At 52.1% G+C, this 21921-nt stretch overlaps 1 protein-coding gene across 1 annotated transcript in view; it reads right to left on the reverse strand.

The window, feature by feature from the left end:
- Positions 1-880: 880 nt before the first annotated feature.
- The window catches only part of ITGA11 (integrin subunit alpha 11), a 35497-nt gene continuing 14456 nt past the window's right edge, over positions 881-21921 (reverse strand). Inside the window, exons 8-30 of the mRNA XM_041418969.1 lie at positions 21682-21826; positions 20822-20987; positions 19790-19860; positions 19196-19340; positions 17441-17589; positions 16300-16440; positions 15364-15567; positions 14542-14672; positions 13867-14033; positions 12285-12427; positions 11261-11371; positions 10941-11026; positions 9800-10001; positions 7614-7712; positions 6367-6443; positions 5424-5513; positions 4387-4477; positions 4167-4280; positions 3573-3659; positions 3015-3125; positions 2337-2432; positions 1885-1998; positions 881-1648 (exon numbers count right to left, since the gene is read on the reverse strand). Of these exons, the coding sequence (XP_041274903.1) occupies positions 1577-1648; positions 1885-1998; positions 2337-2432; positions 3015-3125; positions 3573-3659; positions 4167-4280; positions 4387-4477; positions 5424-5513; positions 6367-6443; positions 7614-7712; positions 9800-10001; positions 10941-11026; positions 11261-11371; positions 12285-12427; positions 13867-14033; positions 14542-14672; positions 15364-15567; positions 16300-16440; positions 17441-17589; positions 19196-19340; positions 19790-19860; positions 20822-20987; positions 21682-21826 (2812 nt within the window). The 3' untranslated portion in view covers positions 881-1576. The remainder of the gene's footprint in view (positions 1649-1884; positions 1999-2336; positions 2433-3014; positions 3126-3572; positions 3660-4166; positions 4281-4386; positions 4478-5423; positions 5514-6366; positions 6444-7613; positions 7713-9799; positions 10002-10940; positions 11027-11260; positions 11372-12284; positions 12428-13866; positions 14034-14541; positions 14673-15363; positions 15568-16299; positions 16441-17440; positions 17590-19195; positions 19341-19789; positions 19861-20821; positions 20988-21681; positions 21827-21921) is intronic.

A 21921-nucleotide genomic window follows, 5' to 3' on the forward strand; every position in this document is an offset into this window, starting at 1 on the left:
ATCTATATGACCAATCCTGAAGGATCCTGCCCCTCGTGCCTGGTCTCCATCTCTTTCCTTCCGCGTGCCGGGATGCAGATCCCGGCAATGTGCGAGGGCGGGATCCGGTGTGATCCACCAGCTGAATTCCCAAATCCCAGGGTTGGGCTCTCCGGCTTTCCCTGCACCCAGCCAGACCCCTGAGCTCCCAGTCCATCAGAAACTGGGAAATGCACAATTCCCACTCCAGCTGATATATAAAATGTATTGATATATTTATATATTACATATTTATCTATATAAATATATGTAGCTACATACTAATATATATTTTTTCCCAGTCCATCAGAAACTGGGAAATGCACAATTCCCACTCCAGCTGAGTGGGAATATCTCTTGGAAGGATTTTTTATCCCATTTTTTTTTCCAAGTTGTTTCTCCCAAAGGCTTCACTTGACTGCTTATCCCTTTCAAACATCCTTGGAAAACCTCACATCTCTTAGAAATAAATGATGGAAAAATTCCAGGATCCATCCTGCCCTCGATGCCAGAGCCGTCCCCCTCAAATCCACAGAAAAAAAAAAGGAACAGACACCAGGACTTTTTAAAATACCATATTTTTAATCCTTGAAAAATACCAGGAACATTATTTCCCGAACCTCATCCCGCATCCAAAAAAATCCACTTCCCTCTTCTCCATAAAATTAATATTAGCATAAATAATTCCGCTATGCCGAGGGCGCGTTCCCGCCCCTACAATTCCATGATTTCCATGGCACCAGCTATGTACAGGTATGATACATGTGGGCTCCCCAAACTGCTCTGCTGGGACAAAACTCATCAAACTGCTTTTGAATTCATTCTTTAAACGATTTTAAATTTTTTCAAAATTATGAAATTATTTCTTCTTTTTTTTTTTTTTTTTGGCAGGGTCTTAAATTTTCCTCCCTCCTTTCCTTCCTGTTTTTAGAAGAATTATGTACAGCTGGACACCGGAGATTTAAGGTGCTTGAAATCACAAGAATTTCATTCAGTGCATTCAGACTAATTAACGCCTCCACTTAATTAACTTCTCTTAACGAAGGCAGTTTGAGAGCTGTGGCCAGCAGAGCCCGGGGCCTGCGACAGCTCCGCCACGGGAAGGAGCAACCCATGGGGGGATTTTTGGGATAATATTATTATTTTAAGGAGTTTTCCAGCTCCACTTCAGGGACCCCTCACGTCGGTGTCCCCTCGTCCCCGCTGCTGCCACCTTGGTGAAATCCCAGTTGGAAGCACCTCCGAGGAGATTTTTGGGGAATTTTTGGTTGATCTGAGGTGGTTTTTTTATGGGATCCCAGTTGAAAGCACCTCCGAGGATGGTTTTTTGGGACTTTTTGGTTGGTTTGTGGTGCTTTTGATGGAATCCCGGTTGGAAGCACCTCTGAGGAGACTTTTGGGGAATTTTCACTTGGTTTGAGGGGTTTTTTTATGGCTTCTAAGTGCTGTCCCACAAGGGGTGTTCTCTCATCCTGCTGCAAAGCCAAGCTCAGCCCCCAAATCCCTCGGGATCCCGGGAATCTCCGGAGCTGGGAGGGGGCTCCTGGCCCCGGCAGAGTCACTCCATCCCGTGGGAATTCTGCTCCCGCTCGGCCGCTCGCCGGCGGCTCCCGCTCTTGAAGAACCCGAGCTGTGGGGAGGGAAGAGAAACAAAATCCCGCTGATATTCCAGGAGCTTTTAACGGGATAGCAGCTGGAAGTTGGTCCTGGATATAATTTATAAATGGAAAAGGGGATTTTGGAGGCGGCTTTGAGGATTTTTGGTGGTGTTGAGGAGCTCGTGGGGCGTGGGACATGGATCCAGAGGATTCAACGCATGGGAATCTCCAAAAATCCCCCAAAATGCATGGCCTGGGGGCTGCTCACCTTCCAGAGCGCCAGGACCAGCAGGGCCAGGAGCAGGAGGCCTCCGAAGGTGCTCCCAAGGATGATCCAGATGGGAATCTGCGATTCCTCGGGCTTGGAGATCTCAAACGTGATCTGGAGGAGAGAAAACACAGCGGATTCCAGGCAGGAATGGCGGGGAAAAGGGGATAGCGGGAATGCTGAGCAGCCCTTCCTTTGGGAATGCTGCACCAAGGATTTGGCTCAGTTTTCCCTGTGGAATCCGGAGATTCCAGGATCAAAGCTTGGCTGCAGCGAGTTTTTCCAGACCTGGGTCCCCCAACCCACAGGGATTCTCCCAGTGGGATCAGGGCAAGGTATGGCAGTGTCCCAAAATTCTGGGTCTCTCCATCCCCAGGGATTCTCCCAGTGGGATCAGGGAAGGGTGTGGCAGCATCCCGAAATTCTGGATCCCCCCATCCCTATGGGCTGACCTGGCGGCTGGGATCCTCCTCCCGGAAAACGAAGGGGCTCCGGAAGCGCCGCTGGAGCGCGGCAATCGTGGTGAGCTTCAGTGCCTTGAACTTCAGCTGCACGGAGAGGACTGGGATGAGCATCCCACGTGGAAAAGGAGCCCCCATTCCCAACGGGATCCATCCCGTCCCCATGGGCTGGGATGAGCATCCCACATGGAAATGGAGCCCCTATTCCCAACGGGATCCATCCCATCCCCATGGGCTGGGATGAGCATCCCACGTGGAAAACGAGCCCCCATTCCCAACGGGATACATCCCATCCCCATGGACTGGGATGAGTATCCCACGTGGAAAACGAGCCCCCATTCCCAACGGGATCCATCCCATGCCCTTGGCTTTGTATCCGTAGGGATTCTGTTTGGATTCACGGGAGAGGAGGATGCAGGGCAGGCAGGGAGTGGGGCAGAATGACGGCAAAAAGGTTTTAGATTAATTAAATTTGCATTAATTAATAAATTATGGAATGAAATAATCCATAATGAGGCGCTGTGGATGCACGATCCAATAGGGTAAGTGGCTTTGGGAACAAAATCCACCCCATACATTCCTGGGGAAGGGAAAAATCCCACATTTTTGGGGTGTGAGGGTTCCTTTGGGGGATTTCTCCCTGAAATCCATTTTCTGGTGAGCACTCACTGCTTTCAGAGACTTCATCCACAGATTCCCACGCAAGTGCAGGTTCAGCTCCTCGTTGGGAGCCAGTTTCACCTCGCAGTCGATGGAAACCACGTCGGAGTTGCTGTGGTTCTGCAAAGGAAAATGTGGGATCACGGCTGGAGAAGGAGGGAAATCCCACTGGGATTCATCCCTGGGGAGGGAGGATCCCATGTGTCCATCCTCCTCTGTGGTCAAATCCCCACATTCTTCAAATTTTCTCCCCCTTTTTCACTTTCCAGTTTTGCTGGGTTTTGTGCTGTTCTTCCCCTCCAAGTTTTCCCTTGGGAAAAAAATGATCCCACTCTTTGTGAGCTGGAGAATCCCCTCACTTCCCATAAATCCTGAGTATTAACGGGGCTTAAACTGCAGTGGCTGAGAGGAAAAAATAAAAATAAACTGACCGAAGGGCTTAAAAATCTCCAAAAAATTCCACATGCATCCATGTGCCCCTCCCACATCCATGGGCCATCCCTATTCCAGGTTTTTCCCTGTTTTGGGATATCCTGGAGCCAGGATTGGCCCCGAGCAGGCGAGTACCAGGTGTGGGGTGCGGGACAGGTCCTCCTCCGCCGGGGTTCTCCGGTAGTCAGTGGTGTTCCCCCAAATGCTGCACGTCGTGTTTTCCTGTGGGAGAAGCCGATGGAATTCCAGCATGGACACAGGATCGTGGCAGTGGCTTCCCCGTGCCCCCATCCCGATGGAATCAGGGATCCCCAGCACCCCCCAGGATTTGCTGCAGCTGGGATTGAGTTTGGCTTGCTGTGGGATGGGGCTGGAGGGCTGGGATCCCATCCTAAACTGGGCTTGAATCCCATCCCAAACTGGGCTGGAATCCCATCCTAAACTGGGACAGAATCCCATCCTAAACCAGGCTGGAATTCCATCATAAACTGGGACAGAATTCCATCCTAAACCATGCTGGAATCCCATCCAAAACTGGGACAGAATCCCATCCTAAACCAGGCTGGAATTCCAGCCTAAACCATGTGGAATCCCACCCTAAACTGGGACAGAATTCCATGCTGGAATCCCACCCTAAACCGGGACAGAATCTCATCCTAAACTGGGCTGGAATTCCATCCTAAACCATGCTGCAATCCCATCCTAATCCATGCTGGAATCCCATCCTACCTGGTCTGCCCGGAATTCCGTGGGCAGCAGGAGCCGGTTGCCCGCCCGGGTGGCCACGGGCACGGTGATCTTTAGGGTCACCCCTTGCACCGGGAAGAATCCCAGGTTCTGCAGCTGCCAGGGAAGAGCACAGGGATGTGTTGGGATCAGGGGATGGGGATCCCTGCTCCCGGTGCAGATCCCAAATCCAGGAGAACTCAGGGATCTGGTTCCTGCTCACCGTGAAGGTGCAGTGGAAGGGGGGCCCGATGGGGTTGGATCCATCCAGGGAATTGTTGGATCTGATCTCAAAATAGTCCAGGCTCGATGTCCTGTGGGACAAAGGGTGACAAAGAGGTTTGTAGGATTTTCCCTTTTCTTTGTAGGATTTTCCCTTTCTTTGCAGGACTTTCCCCTTTCTTTATGGGATTTTCCCTTTCTTTATGGGATTTTCTCGCCTCTTTAATAAAGCAGAGCCTCCTCAGGCCCTGGCTGAGGTTTGGATGTCACAGAAGGTAAATCAATCCCTGCTTTGCAGCTGGAAAGGTGGGAAAAGAGCCAGGAATACCCTGTGGGAACCCATTCGGGAGCACCTGTGATGGCCCCAAATCCTCACATTCTTTCAAATTCTTTCCCTCCTTTTCCACTCCAAAATTCCCAAATTTGATATTTTCTGTGCTCTTCTTTCCCTCCAGGTTTTCTCTTCATTACGAACTGGAGAATTCCCTCACTCCCCATAAATCCTAAATATTAAAGGAATTTTATTCGTGGTGTCTGAGTAAAAAATATAAAATGACCAAAGGGCTGAAAAATCCCCAAAAGATTCCAGCAAGCAGTGCCAGGGAATGTGCTTTGGGATCCCTGATTTTCCCATCAGCAGCTTCCTAAATTATCTCTGCCTTCATCCCTGGCTGTCCCAGACTTGAATTCCCGGTGATTCCACGCTCGTCCCACAGCTGAGCTTCCCTCCGATGGTTTTCTGGGATGGCCACTGGCCCAGACACTGGGAACACCTGTTATGGCCATTATTACCTCCAAGAATTCCCTTTTTTTCCCCATAAAAACTCACCCTCACACCTCTTTAATAAAATTTATGCCTTTAAACATCGGCAGAGTCCAGCTCCCCACGGCTCGCCAATTTTATAAAAAGCTCACCCTGACTTTACAGCTCCTGTTTTTTCAATAAATTCCCAAATTAAACCTGGGTTTGAAGGCTGGTTTTCCCAAGGGGTTTTCCCAATCCATGACCTCCCAGGAGCCGCATCCCAAAACCCTCACCTGGTGAACAGCAGGTCGGCCTCGTACTTGAGCTGGAAGTTGAGGTGGGCAACGTTGTCCTCCTTGGTGCTCTCCTTCTCCTCGCTGTCACTGGAACAGCAGCAGGGCCAGGGGGTCAGGCAGGAGCCAAATCCCCCTGGGAATTTTTTTGGGGAATGCTGAACTTTATTGCATTTTGGTCAAAGCAGGATTTTATTCTGGCATTTTTATTGTTAAAATGATTCGGAGGGAGGTGTCACCCCCAGCAGCTTAAAGTGGTGCTCTAATAATTGGTGAATTAAAACAAAATTAATTAATAATTTAGTTAATTAATTAAATTATTTATTAATACTTGAATAGTATTATATTTATTTAATTTCCCCCTTTCTTTGTAGGATTTTCCCTTTCCTCATAGGATTTCTCTCCTTTCTTTGTAGGATTTTCCCTTTCCTCATAGGATTTTCCCCCTTCCTTATAGGATTTCCCCTTTTTTTGCAGGATTTCCCACATTTCCCTGTGGAAATCTTTACCTGTGCAGGAATGGGGAGTAAGGAGAACTTTGTAAAATTATTAGGAGATATTTTTCCTGAGAAATATTTGAGGTGGGAACATGGATGAGAAAGCAGCAGTGGCTGGAGATCCAGCAGAGCCTGGCAGCTTCCACAGGCATGGAAAAATCATGGATGTAAATCCCCAGATAAATAAAAATAGCCAGGTTTGGGAGCACGGGGCTGGGATAACCCACAGCAACTGGATCTCCGTGGGGTTATGCCATGGAAAACCTCTGGCTCTGGAGAAAGGAATCCCAAGGAACGCTGGCTACATCCTGGGGTGCCCAGAGAAGCTCCCTGGAACCCGAGTCCAGGGCTGGACACCCTGGGATCAGGGAAGGGGTGGGACTGGATGGGCTTTTTTTCCAGCCCAAACCATTCCATGATTCCAGAGAGAGAAAGCATGCCCAGACCTGCTGGCAACCATGTAGACCGCCATGCTCTGCAGGAAGACGGACTTGCTGAATTCAAAATCCAGGCGGAAAGAGACCTGCGGAGAAGGGAAACACACCGGGAAAAACATCGGGAAAAACATCCCAGGGAACAAAATCCCGAGTGCTGAGCGGGGCCAGTAAGAGACCCTGCAGGAGACACAATTCCCAATCCCACCAGGACTGAGCAGAGCCTTTCCAGGCAGTGAGGATTTGCAGGAATTCTCTCAGCCCCTCCCATGGGAGCAACGAGCGGCTCCCTTTGGAAGCAGATCCCTCCAGAGGCCCGGGATCAGCGGGAAGGGGAGGCAGCTGGAGAGAGCCAAAACCAATAAAACAGGATAAATGTGATAAATGTCACATCTGCAGTGACCTCAAACCGTCTGGGCCGGCACAGCTGACTGGAATATTAAAGCTCCCGCGGCTCCGGAGCCAAAATTCCATTTCCAGCCTGTCTTTGTTTTGGCAGGAGCGGCACTACCTGATGGCCCACGGACACATTCCCGACCCCGTAGGTCATGGGGAGCCAGCTCCTCGTGCAGCCACAGGCATCCCACTGGGATTTTTGGGAGCTTCAAAGCCGAGCCTGATGCCTGAGGCTCATCCATCATAATCCAGGAAAGGTTTCAGACGGATACAGGAGCTGGGGAGATTTTATTTCCAGATCCCGCTTGTGCTGGTCCCTTTTCCCACGGGTGGCAGGTGGGATTCCATGCAGATCCTAAGTGGATCTCCCCACTATTCCTTTCCCAAATGAACCCTGAATTTGATGTTTCCCAAGGGTTTATGGTTTATTAAAATGATAAACTGGATCTGGGCTCATTCCAAATACTGGGAACACTGGTTTGGAGGATGCCACCACCCGGGGGAGCTTGAACTGGCTCTGAGCAGGATCCAGAGGCACCTCAGAGCAAGGAAAATCTGTCAGGCAGGGAAGGAGCCTCATCCTGCAGGGAATCAGCTCAGGAAAGTTCCCATCTGTGGTTTGAAGCCAATATTAAATTTTTCCACAGAATTGAAGGCAAATTCTGTCACCTGGAGGAGCTGGGTTGGATTCTGGGGCTCTCCTGAGGATCCCAACCATCCCAGCTTTCCTAAGACGCCTTTCAAACTCCAAAAGGGGCAAAACCAAAAGTTTATCTTCAAAATCCTGCTCAGGGCTGCCCAGATGTGACCCTGGGGCCAGAAGGTCCATGTGACAGCAGAGTGGGAAGTTGGGAATGTCCTACCTTGGCCTTGGCTCGGAAGAAGGGGTAGCTGACATTGCACACCCTCCTGGTGGGGTGTCTGTCGTCACTGGCGCAGTCGATGTTGATGTCGGTGTCGTCCTGAAATGGAACACAAATTCCTGTCCATGGAGTGTCTGGGACACCAGGAATGAGCCCTGGGAGCCGGCTCTTTGGGAAACTGGGAACACCTAGGGGCTCAAAACGGGCCTTGGCTTTGGGGAAACAACCAGCCAATCGCCAACCAATGGCCTACCAATGGCCAACCAAATAATGGCCAACCAGTGGACAATCAACCAATGACCAACCAACCAAAATCCAACCAACCACTGACCAACCAGCCAATGACCAACCAATTGACAACCAACAACCAAAACCCAACCAACCAACGACAAGAACCAATGACCAACCAACCAACCAACAACCAAAACCAACCAATGACCAACCAATGAATGACCAAAAACCAACCAACCAATGAGCAAAACCCAACCAAAACCCAACCAACCAACGACAAGAACCAACGACCAACCAACTAACCAATAACCAAACAACACCAACCAACGACCAACCAATGAATTACCAAAACACAACCAAAACCCACCAAACCAATGACCAAAACCCAACCAAGATCCAATCAATCATTGGCCAACAAACTAATGAATGAAGAAAGGATACAACCACCAACCAGCCACCAACCAAAATCAAACCAAAGGACCGTGCAAGCAACCAGCCAGTCATCCAACCCACCCTGCTTGCTGGAGCTGGGAATTCTTCCCATGCATTTGTTGATGTTCCTGGAAAGGAGCATCTCTAGGGAGCAACTCCCATTTTCCTGATGTAAATCCTCTTTATGAATTTAATTACGTCGGTGAAGAATTTAACTGTGGTGAATGAATGAACATGATTATTCCTGGCATTCCTGATTTTTCTGCGATGAGGAATTGTTGGGAAGCACTGAGAGACAACATGAGCTGTTATCCTGCATGGCCACCAGCTAAGCTGGAATTCCCTCATGTCAACACCAATATTCCTGCTGCTGGAACACCTTCCGCCTCTCCAGCCAGGCTGGAGAAGGTCCTGCCCATTGCAGAGGTGGGATGGGATGGGATGGGATGGGACACCAACCCTGCTCTGTCTTCTCCACAATCCTTCCAGATGTTGTAGCCCGCTTGTAGGCAGGTGTCCATCCTCACCATGAGAGGATGAGCTATTCCAGCTTTTATCCCACAAGGGGTCAGTTGAGCTGCTGCCACTGGAAAAATCCTATCCAGCAGCCAGACTATCCCAGCACTAGCCACCAGCAACAACCTGGAGCTTCCTCCCACTCATCTGCTGAAATTATGGACTTTTTGGGGCCACAGCCAGTTTTTATTTATAAGACACAGATATCTATCCCCTCTGGATGCTCCTTGATAAGGAGGGACATCCAGGAGCCTGTTATCCGTGACTCCTCCATGACCAGCTGCAAATATTCCCTACAATCACTGCTGCCTGGTGCTTTCTGTTCCCCACCCTCCCAGGGATTTTCCCTGCTCCCCTCACTTCGTTTAGAATAATCTCCAAAAAATGCATTTTTCTTATTTTGTGGGCAGCAAGCCCCACAATTTTCCCTTGGCACAGCTCGGAGAAAAACAAAGGAGATGGGATCTGCGGGCGGGGATGAAGTCATGGGGGGGTGAGGGAAGGCTCAGCAGCATCAGCACATTCCCAAATCTCGCTGGGAACAGGGAGGAGTCGCACCAAGATCGAGTGAGTAGGGCAGTGACATTTTGGGGACACTGGGGGACCATCCAGGGAAAGCCATGGAGAGGCGGCATCGCCCGGCTCGGTGCTGAGCTGTGGCCACATTCCCATGATCAGCTCCTACTTCCAGAAGTTATTTCTCAGCTGCAAAAACTCGTTCCTGACGGGAACTTGGCCATGTGCAGGGAGTATTTTTAAACAACTGCAGGAGAAAAATAGAGGGAAATAATTTCCTCTGTGTTTGACCTTCGCTCAGGCTCTTAAAACTCAAACGTTTTTGTATTTCCAAAATAAAGAGCTGGAAGTGCTTAGAAACAGAGCCCATAAACAGCTCTGATTTATGAGGGATGGAGACAGATTTGGGCTCTGCTTTAGGCTGCAGCTTTCTTGTCCGGCTGGGATTAGCAGCACCTCTGGAAAAGCCTGGATCTCCCCCGGGAGCTCACCTTGGTGATCAAGCTGGCCAGCTGCAGGTTCCTGGAGAAGGAGATGTTGAGGACGGTGCTGTAGGCGTTCTCCCCGCGGTTTTCCAGCGTGGCTTCCACGGCCACCCTTCTCCTGGTGCTCTCGATGACGAAGACGGAGGCGTCGAAGGACAGGCTGAAGGCTGAGCAGTCCCCCCTCCGCAGCGCCCTCCGGCAGAATTCCCTGCAAGAAGAGGCATTCCCGGGATTTTACGACCCTGGAAATCCCTGCTCTCCCTCTGTCCTGCTGTGCTGAAAGCAGAATTATGGATTTGTCCTATTGTCCATAATTTGGGGGATTTTGGCCAGTGCCAATGCTTTCTCAAACATTACAAGGAATGCTTGGGACAGCTGGGATGTAGGGAAAAATCAGATCCCCTGCCAAAAGCAAAGGTGGCTCCAAGCTCCAATGTCCAACCTGGCCTTGGACACTTCCAGGGGAAGCCACAGTTTCTCTGCGAATTCCATCCCAGCCCCTGCCCACCCTCACAGGGAACAATTCTTTCCCAATATCCCATTGATCCCGCTTTCACTTAAAGCCATTCCCTGTGTCCTGTCCCTCCATCCCTTGTCCCCAGCCCCTCTCCAGCTCTCCTGGAGCCCCTTTAGGCTCTGGAAGGGCTCTGAGCTCTCCCTGGATCCTTCTGTTCTCCAGGTGGACATTCCCAGTTCTCCTAGCCTGGCTCCAGAGGGGTTTCAGCCCTCAGAGCAGCTCCGGGGCCTCCTGTGGATGCAGGGATAACCTTTAATAGCTCTGTAACCACGGAGCTGCAGTGTGGAATTATTTCCATGAGTCAAGCCCGTAATTGCCAGGTGGGTAATGCCAGCCTTGCAGTTATTCCCTGGTATTTCCTGATTTGTATCCCTGGAACTCATCACCATGGCACCAAATATTCGCTGGCTTGTGGATTCCCCGAAAAACCACGGATTCCTTCCAGGCAGGGAGCAGGGAGAGGATCAGAAGTGCCAAGAGCACCTCATGGAGGGCTTGGATCATCCTTGTGGTGATGCTGGATGAAGGGCCAGTGATGTCAGAATTTACAGAACGCAGACTGGGGCTGGATTTTTGGAGCCTCCCCCAGCTGGTGACACTCTTGGAGGATGCTCCGGGTCACCTACTCACATGGCACTGGGAATGTCACTTCTGGCATCCAGCACCAGATCGGGGACACAGTGCTCGTCCTCGTTGCAGCCATTCCAGAAGGGGACCTGAAGGGACAATGACAGCAGCTCGGTGACGGTTCTTCCAGGGATAAATCCACCCTGGTGCCCTGGGAGGTGGCATTTTGGGAGGTGACACTTTGGGAGGTAGAACTCTGGGAGGCGGCACTTTGGGAGGCGGCACCTGGGATGCAGAACTTTGGGAGGTGGCACTTGGGGAGGTGGCACCAGGGAGGTGACACCAGGGAGGTGACACTTGGGGAGGTGTCAGCTGCTACCTACAGAGACCCTGAGCGAGGTGGGCCACCCATCGTCCAGCATGGGGCCGTGCTCGGGATGCTCCAGCTCGTAGTCGATGGAGAACGTCACCGGCTTCACGTAATCCGCCGTGTCCTGTGGCACAGGGAAAACACTGAGAGGAGCCCAGGGCTGCCCGGGCTGGGGCAGCACCTCAGGGTGTCCCCAGAGGTCACAGATCTGTCCCACAGCCCCAGCCCAGGGCTGGGATCTAACAGAAAACAGATCCCATCTCCAAGGTTGCTTCAAACCCCATCCAACCTGGCCTTGGATGCTTCCAGGGATCCAGGGGCAGCCACAGCTCCTCTGGGAATTCCATCCCAGACAGGAATTCCTTGCCAATATCCCACCTAACCCTGCCCTCTGGAAGCCCCTAGGAGCTCCTCCTGTGCCTAGCCCCCGGGTGCAGAGGCATGCTCTGAAGGGAGGTGTTTTTTTGGGCTAAATCACGAGCTCCAGCTCCATCTCCAGCCTCAAATTTCCCAAAAGTTCACGGCAGTTCAGCCGGGGCTTGGGGCTGGGCCAGTCTGGCAGCTCAGGCCTGTCTGGCTTCCATGAAATTCTCCTCATTCCCTGGGAATGTTTGGGTTTGGCCAGGTTTGTGCATCAGCTGTTCCCTGCAAACGAGGGATCCACCAGCTCTGCACCCCGGGGTGGGACCTGCTGGGCCAGAGGGGGACAGCCCCAGGGACTGGCACGGGGACGCTCCATTCCCCATGGAAAAACAACAAGCATTCCTGATCTTGGAAAAGGAAGATCAGCCTGACCCTGGGATGAGGAGCTCACGCCCTCCCCGAGGACACGGCTGGTGGGACGGAGCACGTGGAAGCTGCAGTGATGTCACTGCTTGGGGACCCAGCAGCTGCCACGTGCTGGCAGCTCCGTCCCGGACCACATCAAACCGGCGGGGAGCAATCCAGCGGGATGAATCCAGCGGGATGAGGCTCATTCCCAGCCCGGGAAGCCAGCCGAGGGATGCTGGAGAGGACATCTCCTGGTGCACACTCACCAGGACGTGGAAGGGGAGGGTGTGGCAGAGCTCCTGCCCGGCGGGCAGCACCAGCCCCCGCGGCGCCGCCCGCTCCCCGCCGTCGTCCAGGTGCGCCCGGGGCGAGTAGCGGCGCTCGTCGATGGTCGTGTTGTACCTGAGCCCTGCAAGGACAGGCCCAGCTCAGGCCTTGGGGCCAAAAACCTGGGCAAAGAGTGGCCCCAGTGCCCATTCCCTGCTGAGGAAAATCCCAGGCAGTTCTGGGAAAAGCTTCCCTTCTGCAAATGAGGAGTTTTGGGGATTAATTGTTGCAAGACCCTGGGTAAAAGCTGTGCAGGCGTGGAATTGTTTGCCTCTCAAATGTTCCCGTGCTGGTCTGGAGGAATTGGAGCTCACCCCTCACCTGGGTGATTTACGGAGATCCTTTGGTTCCTGCACTGCTGTTGGAAAGCCACTGGAGATTCCCAACCAAGCAGGGATTTCAGAGAACCACAGAATCTCAGAATGGCTTGGGAAGGGACCTAAAATCTCATCTCACTGCAGCCCCTGCCATGGCAGGGACACCTTCCACTGTCCTAGGGGCTCCAAGCCCTGTCCAGCCTGGCCTTGGACACTTCCAGGGGCAGCCACAGTTTCTCTGGGAATTCCATCCCTGCCCCTCCTAACCCTCACAGGGAACAATTCCTTCCCAGCATCCCATCTGTCCCTCTTTCAGCTTAAAGCCATTCCCTGTGTCCTGTCCCTCCATGCCTTGTCCCCAGTCCCTCTCCAGCTCTCCTGGAGCCCCTTTAGGCCCTGGGAGGGGCTCTGAGGTTTCTCTGGATTCTTCTCTTTTCCTGGCTGGACACCCTCAGCTCTCCCAGCCTGGCTCCAGAGCAGAGGGGCTCATCCAGGGGGTGACTCTATTTCCAGGGGAAATAAAGGTAAAATCAAATAAATAAGGAAATCCCACTCAGATTTTATCCCACAGGGACAGCAGCAGGGAGAAAAACACTGGATTTGACAGCACAAAACAAAACTCTTGCTCTGGGCGCTGGGAGTTTTTCCCTTGGCTCTGGATCCTGATTTTCCTTGGACAGTGTTTGCTGCTGGCTTGCAGGGGCTGAGCCGCTATCGCTTCCCTGCTCCGCTGACTCCCGGGAATCCGCCGGGGATCACTCGGGGTCACGGCACCATCCAAGGGTTTAACAGCAGGGCTGGCCAGCTCCACAGATTCCCTGGGATGTGGTGGAAAATGCACATCTGGCCGGCAGATGTGTCCCGCTGCTGCGGGAGGCGGGAGGGATGGATGAGCCCTGCGGAACGGGGGCCGGGCACATCCCGCTGTAGGGACATTCCCGTCACACGGAGCATGGAAAGGCAAATCCCAGGAGAGCCCAGCCCAGGGAACAGGTGAGGGATGAGGTGGGATTTATCCTGGAGGGGTTTCTTTGGCAGAACCACCACCAGAACCCGGAGACTCAACCGGGACAGGGACAAACGTGAGTGACACGTGACGGACACGTGAGCTCCTCCAAGCTCCTGGATGGTTTCCATCCCAAAATCTGGGTTTTCCATGGGGCTGTAGACCTGAGCAGGGCAGGAATTGGGATTTTCTCCTCACCCACGCTGGCAGTCTGGAAGTGAGCGGAGAGGAAGAGGGCGGTGAAGCAGACGAAGGCCCTCATGCAGGTGGCCTCCTTCCCGTTGCGCCTGCAGTCCTTGGTGAAGATGTTGATCTTGGGCGGCTCGAAGCGGAGGCTGGCGTTGATCTGGACCACGCTGCGGGACCTGTGGGGTGGGGAGAGGCATGGGATGGGCTCTGGCTCGGGATGGGACATCCTGGAATCTCCCACAGCTCCAGGTTTGCCTTTTTCACTCCTTTCCCCTCCTTTTTGGAGAAGGTTGGGAAGACCAAAGGTGCTCTCCAAGCAGAGCCCAGGGTGACCTGTCTCGGCTGGGCACAGCCACCCCCCATCCCAACAGCTTCAAGGGACCCTCCAAACATTAATTAATATTTAAAAATAATGCCCTAATTAAACCAGACCAGAAGGAGCCTGGGCAAATCCCCACAAATGAATTTGGAACTTCTGGAGAACTACGGATGAAACTCAATGGAAAATGAACTCTGGCATCTTTTTAGGGCACGAGGGGATTGAGATCCCACAGCCCCGTTAGAGAGGGGGCGGTTATCAGGAAAGATGGCTCAGATTGTTGGGAGACTGGTTTTTCCTGGAAAAATTTTGGCATGATTTGGGCAGAGGAAAGGAGAAGAGGGCACCAAGGATCCCTGGCTCACCACAGCACCACGGCGTTCCCCAGCGAGCCCACGGCCAAGTCCACGAGTCCGTCCTCGTTCAGATCCAGCTGCCCGTGGATGCTGCATCCAAAATACATCAGGCCCGGAGCGAGGTCGGCGGCCGCGATCCGCTGGAAAGGAATGGGAGCAATCCAGGCTGGATTCCAGCAGGAGCATCCCTGCCTGCCAAGGCTTTGCCAGGCTGACTCCGCCTCGCCGCTGAAAATTCCCCGTTCCAAGAGGTTCTGCTAAACATGGTTTTTCCAGGGAATTTCTCTTTGGAAAAGAGAAAGCGTTTGCTTCAAAAGCAATTTCTCTTGGCAGGCACCATCCAAGATTTGTACTGGATTTAACCTGCGTATTTAACATTTATCAAAAGTGTAATAAATAAATAAATAAAATGTAAAAAAAATAATTTAAAAAATATATAATTAATCTATAATAATCCCTTGCAATGAATGCTAAACATTGCCTCTAATTTCAAGCCTTTTCCCCCACTGTTCCATGGAATAATTCAGGTTGGAAAAGCCATCCAAGATTGTGGAGTCCAACCATCCCCCGGCGCTGCCAAGGCCACCACAAAATGTCCCCAAGTGCCACATCTTAAATCCCAGCAGGGATGGGGACTCCATCACTGCTGCTCCAATGCTTGAATTCCAACGTTTTGTCTTGGATGCCTCAAAAGAGGAAATATCCGGCCGCAATAATTAACAATTAAATCCCGGGTGTGGATTCGTTCCTGCTCCACCAGTCCTTAAAACAGGGACAAATTATATTTATTCCCATGAAAGACAAGGAAAACCAAGCACAGGGAAGCCCCACCTGCTTGTACTTCTTGAGGATGGTCTCCTGGAATCCAAGGAAAATGTAAATGGCTCCTTGGTGCTCGTCCTCCAGAGGGGCCCCGACCACCAGGTCGTTGTAGGAGTCCTGGTTGAGGTCGGGAACGGCAGCGATGCAGGAGCCGAAACGGGAATTCTGGTAACTCTGGAGGTCCACCAGGGCGCCGCTGGGAACGAAGAGGTTCTGCCAGGGAAAAAAAGGAAGGAAGACAATTCCCAAAGCATCAGCAGCAAGGCTGGAAAGAGGAGAAAGCCTCAAGTGAACAGTGCAGTGATGTGGGAGGGATTGTCCAAGGAAGGAGGTGGGAGCGTTCCCAGGGATGGCAGATTTTGGAGCACATCCCTGGGGAATGAGGAGCCCTGAGCCCCGCCTGAGCCAGCCCCACATCTGCTTGGCACCCCACATAAATAATTCAATGATGATGATGATGATATTAATAATAATTCTATAGTAATAACAATTCTATAGTAATAACAATTCTATAGTAATAATAATAACAACAATTCTATAGTATTAATAATAATTCTACAGTAATAATAATAATTCTATAGTAATAATAATTTCCATAATAAAGACAAATTCCATAATAATATGTATTCCATACTAATTCCATGCAAGATCACCGAAAATTGGGGATTTGGTGTTTTTTTCTTCATAATCCCAACTGGGGGAATCCCTCATCCAGAGCAACTTCCACAGGGAAGCACCTTCAGGCACTGGAAGGGTCTCTGAGCTCTCCCTGGAGGGAGCGGGTTTGGAGGACGCCGCGTGGCTTGGCAATGGTTTCTCCAGTGGGACATCCACATTCCCACGTGGCAAAGACCGCATCCCACCCCTCCCTTGAGACCTCACCAGGGGACACAGCTGCCACAGGAGCAGCCAAATGTCCCCTCGATGTCCCCGGGCGCCACTCACCCCCTGCAGGGCGTACACGTAGACTTTGCCCCTCTCCCTGCCCTCGCTGAAGAACATGGGCGCGCCCACCAGCAGCACGTCGGTGACGCCGTCGCCGTTCACGTCCAGGGAGTTGATCTCGCTGCCGTAGTAGGAGCCGATCTGGGGCAGACAGGACGGCGTGGGGATGATGCCACCATCCCTCTGGGATGCACAGGGACATCCCACCCCTGCCACAGCCACGCTGAGGATGCAGCCACAACCGGCTCCCTTGGGCTGGCAATGGGGGTTGTGGGTTCCATCCCCATCTGTCAGAGCTGGGCAGCTCTCTCTGTCCATGGGGCAGTTTTCTTTAGCTCTCCCACAGCCAATCCTCCCTCCAAGAGATCTCTGCTGTCAATAGGCCATTAATTATTAATTATCTTCTGTCATTGGGCCAGTGAGCGTCACTGCACGGCTGATAAAATTGCACCATCCCATGGGGAGATGCTCCGCCCAGGGGAGGCGCCAAGCATTCCTACCTGGGTACAATCTGAGCCTGGAACAGCCCAGCAGCCTTTGCCCACTGCATTCCCAGAGGAGCAGCTTTCTCCTGCCCTGCATTCCCAGAGGAGCAGCTTTCTCCTGCCCTGCATTCCCAGAGGAGCAGCTTTCTCCTGCCCTGCATTCCCAGAGGAGCACCAGGCCCATCTCCAGCAGCCCTGGAGCTTCAGGGGAAAACTCCAGCCTTGTGCAGGATCCCTGCTCCAGCAGAAGCACAGCTGGCACTGCAGGAGGGCTGAGCCCCCATGGGATGGGACTGTGCCACCGCCCTGACCCACAGGCTGTCAGATTGTATTCTGACTCTGGCACTGGTTTGTTTACTTTTTTGTACTATTGCATTTGTATTTTTAATTGTCCTAGTAAAAAACTGTTATTCCTACTCCCATATCTTTGCCAAGAGCCCCTTAATTTCCAAATTACAATAATTCAGAGGGAGGGGGGTTACATTTTCCATTTCAGGGGAGGCTCCTGCCTTCCTTAGCAGACACCTGTCTTTCCAAACCAAGACACCGGCACATCCACAGCTGCGCGGTGCTGCCGAGCTGTTCCAACTTGGGAAAATCAAGGGATTGATTTTTCCACGGGGGAAAAGCAGCATGGCATTCCCAGCTGGAATTACCTGCTCTCCCTTGAGGGCCTGGTGGATGGTGAGGTTCCTGTTGCTGTGCATGTTGAACAGGATGACCTTGCCGGTGTGGTTGAAGCGCGGCGCTCCCGCCACGTAGATCCGCTCGTGCCTGGTGGAGACGACGGAGGAGACGGTGTAACCTGGAGAGGGATGGACACGGAGTGAGAACTCCCTGCCTGCTCCCAGGGTCTGCTTTCCATTAGCCCCCAGCTGCTGACACAGCTCTGGCCGCTTTCCAAAAAGGGAAGCTTAAAAACTGGGATTTTTGCAAAGATGAAATCACCCAGAGGGACCCCAGCGCCTCTGAGCCGCTCGCTCCGGTGCTGCCACGGCCGGGGCTGTGCCGGGAGTTTTGGCACTGCCTGATTCCCTCTTCCTGTGCAAATCCTTCTTCTATCGAAGGTGAATCCAATTCCTGCAATTCCAGGACTTCTGGCTGTTTTATTTCATGGCTCACATTAAGTTGGACAGACACTCGTGAGGTGCTGAGTGTTGGGAAGTTGCGGCTCCCGCTGCTCCAGGAACACCGGGCAGGAAAAGCTTTCCTGGTGCTTGATGTCAACATTCCCAGTCCAATAAAAGCCATGAATTCATCAAAACCATTCCTCCTGATGGAAATAACCCTGCCTAAGCCAATGACCCTGAGCAATCCCTTTTTTCCTACTGGGATCACCCCCTGGGCTGCGGCACTTCCATGGCTGCAGATGGGATTTTGTAGGAATATAAAGCTGGGGCTGCCAAATCCCAATTTTCAACCCCAAGTCCAGGTTCCTGAACCTTCAGGCTCAGGTTTAAATTCCAATGAAATCCTTAGAAGTGGAACAGGGTGCCCAGAGAAGCTGTGGCTGCCGCATCCCTGGAATGTTCCAATATCAGGCTGGATGGGGCATGGAGAAACCTGGGGTAGGGGATGAGCTTTTAGTTCCTTTCCAACCCAAATAATTCCATAATTCTGGGATTCTATGGAACTCAAAGTCCGGCCAATCATAAAACTGAATCACATTCCTTGGAGTCACATCCAGTTAAATTTTTAGTATCTTCAGGGATTTTTGGACCCTTCCCTGCTCACCAGCCTTACCTGGGTTCCCTCTTTCCCTAAAAATGCCCCTCCTGCAGGGATATTCCTAAACCCAGCATCGACCCTGAGCCCCCCAGGCTGCTCCTCAGCAGGATACACCAGCATTCCTTAATATTCCTGGATTTCTCACTCCAGGCAGTGGGAAAGAGAACCCAGTTGAGCTCCCACAGGGATTCCCATGGGACACCCACAGCTCAGGGGACACTCTGCTGTCACCCCACGGATGAACCACGTGTCCCCATTCCCGGGGAAGAGCCTGGAGGTGCTGATCCCACAGAATCCCACCTCTCTCCCCGCCACGGGACAACCACATCTCCGAGGAGAGGCTGCGCTTCGCCATCCAGGCTGATATTTTTATTCCAGAGCTCCAGTGGCTGCACATGGAATGGATTAACCCAGCAGGTATTTCCTGCCTAGGCATGAAATTCCATCGGTGCTTTGAAACCACTCCAAGAAAAGCTGCGGATAACCCGCCGGCTCGGCTGCTCCTGAATTTAAATCCCATTTGTGCCCCGCTCCGGGGTCGGAGCCGGGCTCTTCCCAGGTGAGGATGCTCCTGTGCTGCATCCCACAGCTCTCCCATGAGGAATACCCCGTGCTTTCTCTTTTTTAAGGATAAAATCCCGAATTCCGCCCTGCGGCAACACGGCCTCGTTCAGCTTTCCCACCTAAATATGCTCCGTGGTTTTTCAGCTCCTCCGGGAATTCCTGCAGGTAGGATTCCCGCAGAGGAATGACCTTCCCGCTGCTGGTCTCCTTCAGCACGGCTCCGTTCCAGTCGTAGGCTCCCACTGCTCCCAGCAGGATCCCGTCCTGTGGGAAAACGGGAGCGGTTTGATGGGATTTCTTCCCAAGTGGAGGCGATTCCATCCCTCCGATCCCGCACAGACCGCTCTTCCAAAAACACCTGGAATGCTGGAGGGTTTTAAAACTGCTGGAATGACATTTCCACCCTATTCCTGTTTTTCCAATGTGTTTTTTCTCCCCAGGAAATTCCCAAGAGCTTTTTCCATGGACATCCCAGCATGTCCTTCCCAAGAGGTCGTGGCACTGGGAGGATCTGCTGCAGATCCTAAGGGATGCTCGGGTCTCCCAATACCTCCCTTTCCCATGGGATAATCCAGCAGCATTTCCTTATCCTCATGTTAATTATTTAACTCTGTAATGAATAATTTGTCCCAAATCCCAATCTCCCACCTAGAGCTGGGGGTGATAAACAGGACAAGGCAGGAGCAAAAAAATGCCCACATTTCCTCTCTTACTTCCACAACGTGGGATGAAAATCCAGTCTGGGACATTTCCAGTCCAAAGGAGATCTCGTTCTTGTTGGTTCCTTAAAAAAAAAGAAAAAAGAAAAAAAAAGGGAATTTGTGTTTAGTGGAGAGTTTTGCTTTCTTGGAACAGTTCCGTGGCCTCCTCTGGAATTGCTCCAGCAGCTCCACGTCCTCCTGATGATCCCATTTCTCCCTAAATCCCCCCAGTTCCACAACCTTGTGCTGTTAGGAGGTCTGGGAGCTCAGCTGGGGTGCAGCTTCTCCCCCTGCAGAGCTGCAAGATCACCCAAAACTGGGGATTTGGAGGTTTTTGCTTTGCAATTCCAACTGGGGGAGTTCCTCATCCAGGAAAACTTCCACAAGGAAGCGCCAGGCTGGACAGAGAAAACTGGGAAACTCGTGAGGAATTTGTGAGCTGGTTTGAGCCAAAATGCCCCAAATTCAAGACGTTTCATTCCTGCTGCGGGCCCTCCATCTTCTGTTCCAGTTGTTCATTCCAGGCTGCATTTTTCCTCTGAAATTCGGATAAATTTAGTTTGGGAGAGCGACAAAGTTGTCAAAAGAGCTGACATTTAAGACAAAAATATTTCCTGATATTTAGTTTCAGCCAATAAACCTGAAATCCCAACATTATTCCCATAATCTTCTGATGTCTGGCACCCCAGGAAGCTCCTGTGTGTGGGTTTTCCTGATTACAGCCCTGGAATTTGATGGATGAGGAAGACACTGACGCCCAAATTCCCCCCATACCAAATCTCCAAGGTTTTCTATAAAAAGGAAAAATCAAAGCCACCAGAATTCCGCTGGCCGGAATGAGGTGTGTCCTTTGGAAAAGGGATCTCTGCTCCCGATATCTGAGGGATGCAGCCGCTCCAAATAAAGACACTTCCTCAAACCTGAAGATACTCCAAGCAGGATTTTAGGCTCAGATATTGCATAAGCCACATCCAAATTCGGGGAAAAAAGGGATCAGCAGCACATTCCCAGCTCTGGGATGTGCCAGGGAGGAGCATCCCTCACCTTCCAGGCTGAAAATCCTTTCTCCCAGAGCATCCACGATGTCCTTGAGCGCCGCCTCGTCGGTGACGTTGAAGAAGTGTTTGTCATCGGGGTCGCTGGCGATGAATTTGATCTCGTTCAGAAAGGCCTCGGGGTTGATCCCTCTCCTGTTGTAATAACCCAAGACCTGGTTGGGAATAAAATGCGAGACTTCCATGGAATTAGAATTCCCGGGTGGTTTGGGTTGGGAAGGGTCTTAAAGCTCATCCCATTCCATGGGCAGGGACAGCTTCCTCTAGCCCAGGCTGCTCCAAGCCCTGTCCAACCTTGGACACCTCCAGGGATGGGGGGTCAGCAGCTCCTCTGGGTCGTTTTCCCAGGATGGATAAAACTTTTCCAAAATCCTTTGGGGGGTGTCCAGGTGGGAGAAGCCTCATCCTTGGATCTGACACCACTTTGTGGGAACGAACAGAGGAACTGCTGCAATTCCTCATGGAATTTGGGGTCCTGCCTGTCCCTGGTCCTGGAACCAGCTCCAGCAGCCAAAAGCATCCCAAAAGCAGCACCAGCCACAAAGAGCTCTTGGAATGTTCCAGGAGCAGTGGGGATGGACAGGAGCTCTCGGAATGCTCCAGAAGAAACATTCTGGAACAATGTTCCAGAAGAAACATTCTGGAACAATGTTCCAGAATGGAGAATAGATAGAACCTCTTGGACAGGATGGACAGGACCTCTTGGAATGTTCCAGGTGCAGTGGGGGTGGACAGGAGATCTTGGAATGCTCCAGGAGCAGCGGGGATGGGCTGTCCTGGTGCTTTGGGATTCCTGGAGCACCGCCATGCTCTGCAGGACTTCCACAACCCAAAATCGCTGTCACTCACCGCCACCGCGTATCTGGTGACGTTGTCCCTCTCGCTGTCCTCGATCACCTTCTCCAGGTCTGGGCTGTCGTGGGACTCTCCATCTGTGATGACAATCATTACTCGCTTTGCCCCTTTCCGGCCACCTTTCCGAAACGCTTCCGAGCTGCAAGTGAAGAGATGCCCTGGGCTGCTCAGCCCCGCCAGCTCCGTGGGGGCTCCGCCGCCCCACCGAGCCCACCCCGAGGGGTCTCTGGGGCT

The sequence above is a fragment of the Onychostruthus taczanowskii genome, unplaced genomic scaffold (genome assembly GCF_017590055.1).
Source record: "Onychostruthus taczanowskii isolate IOZ18803 unplaced genomic scaffold, ASM1759005v1 scaffold6, whole genome shotgun sequence".
NCBI classification, from domain to species: Eukaryota; Metazoa; Chordata; class Aves; order Passeriformes; family Passeridae; genus Onychostruthus; species Onychostruthus taczanowskii.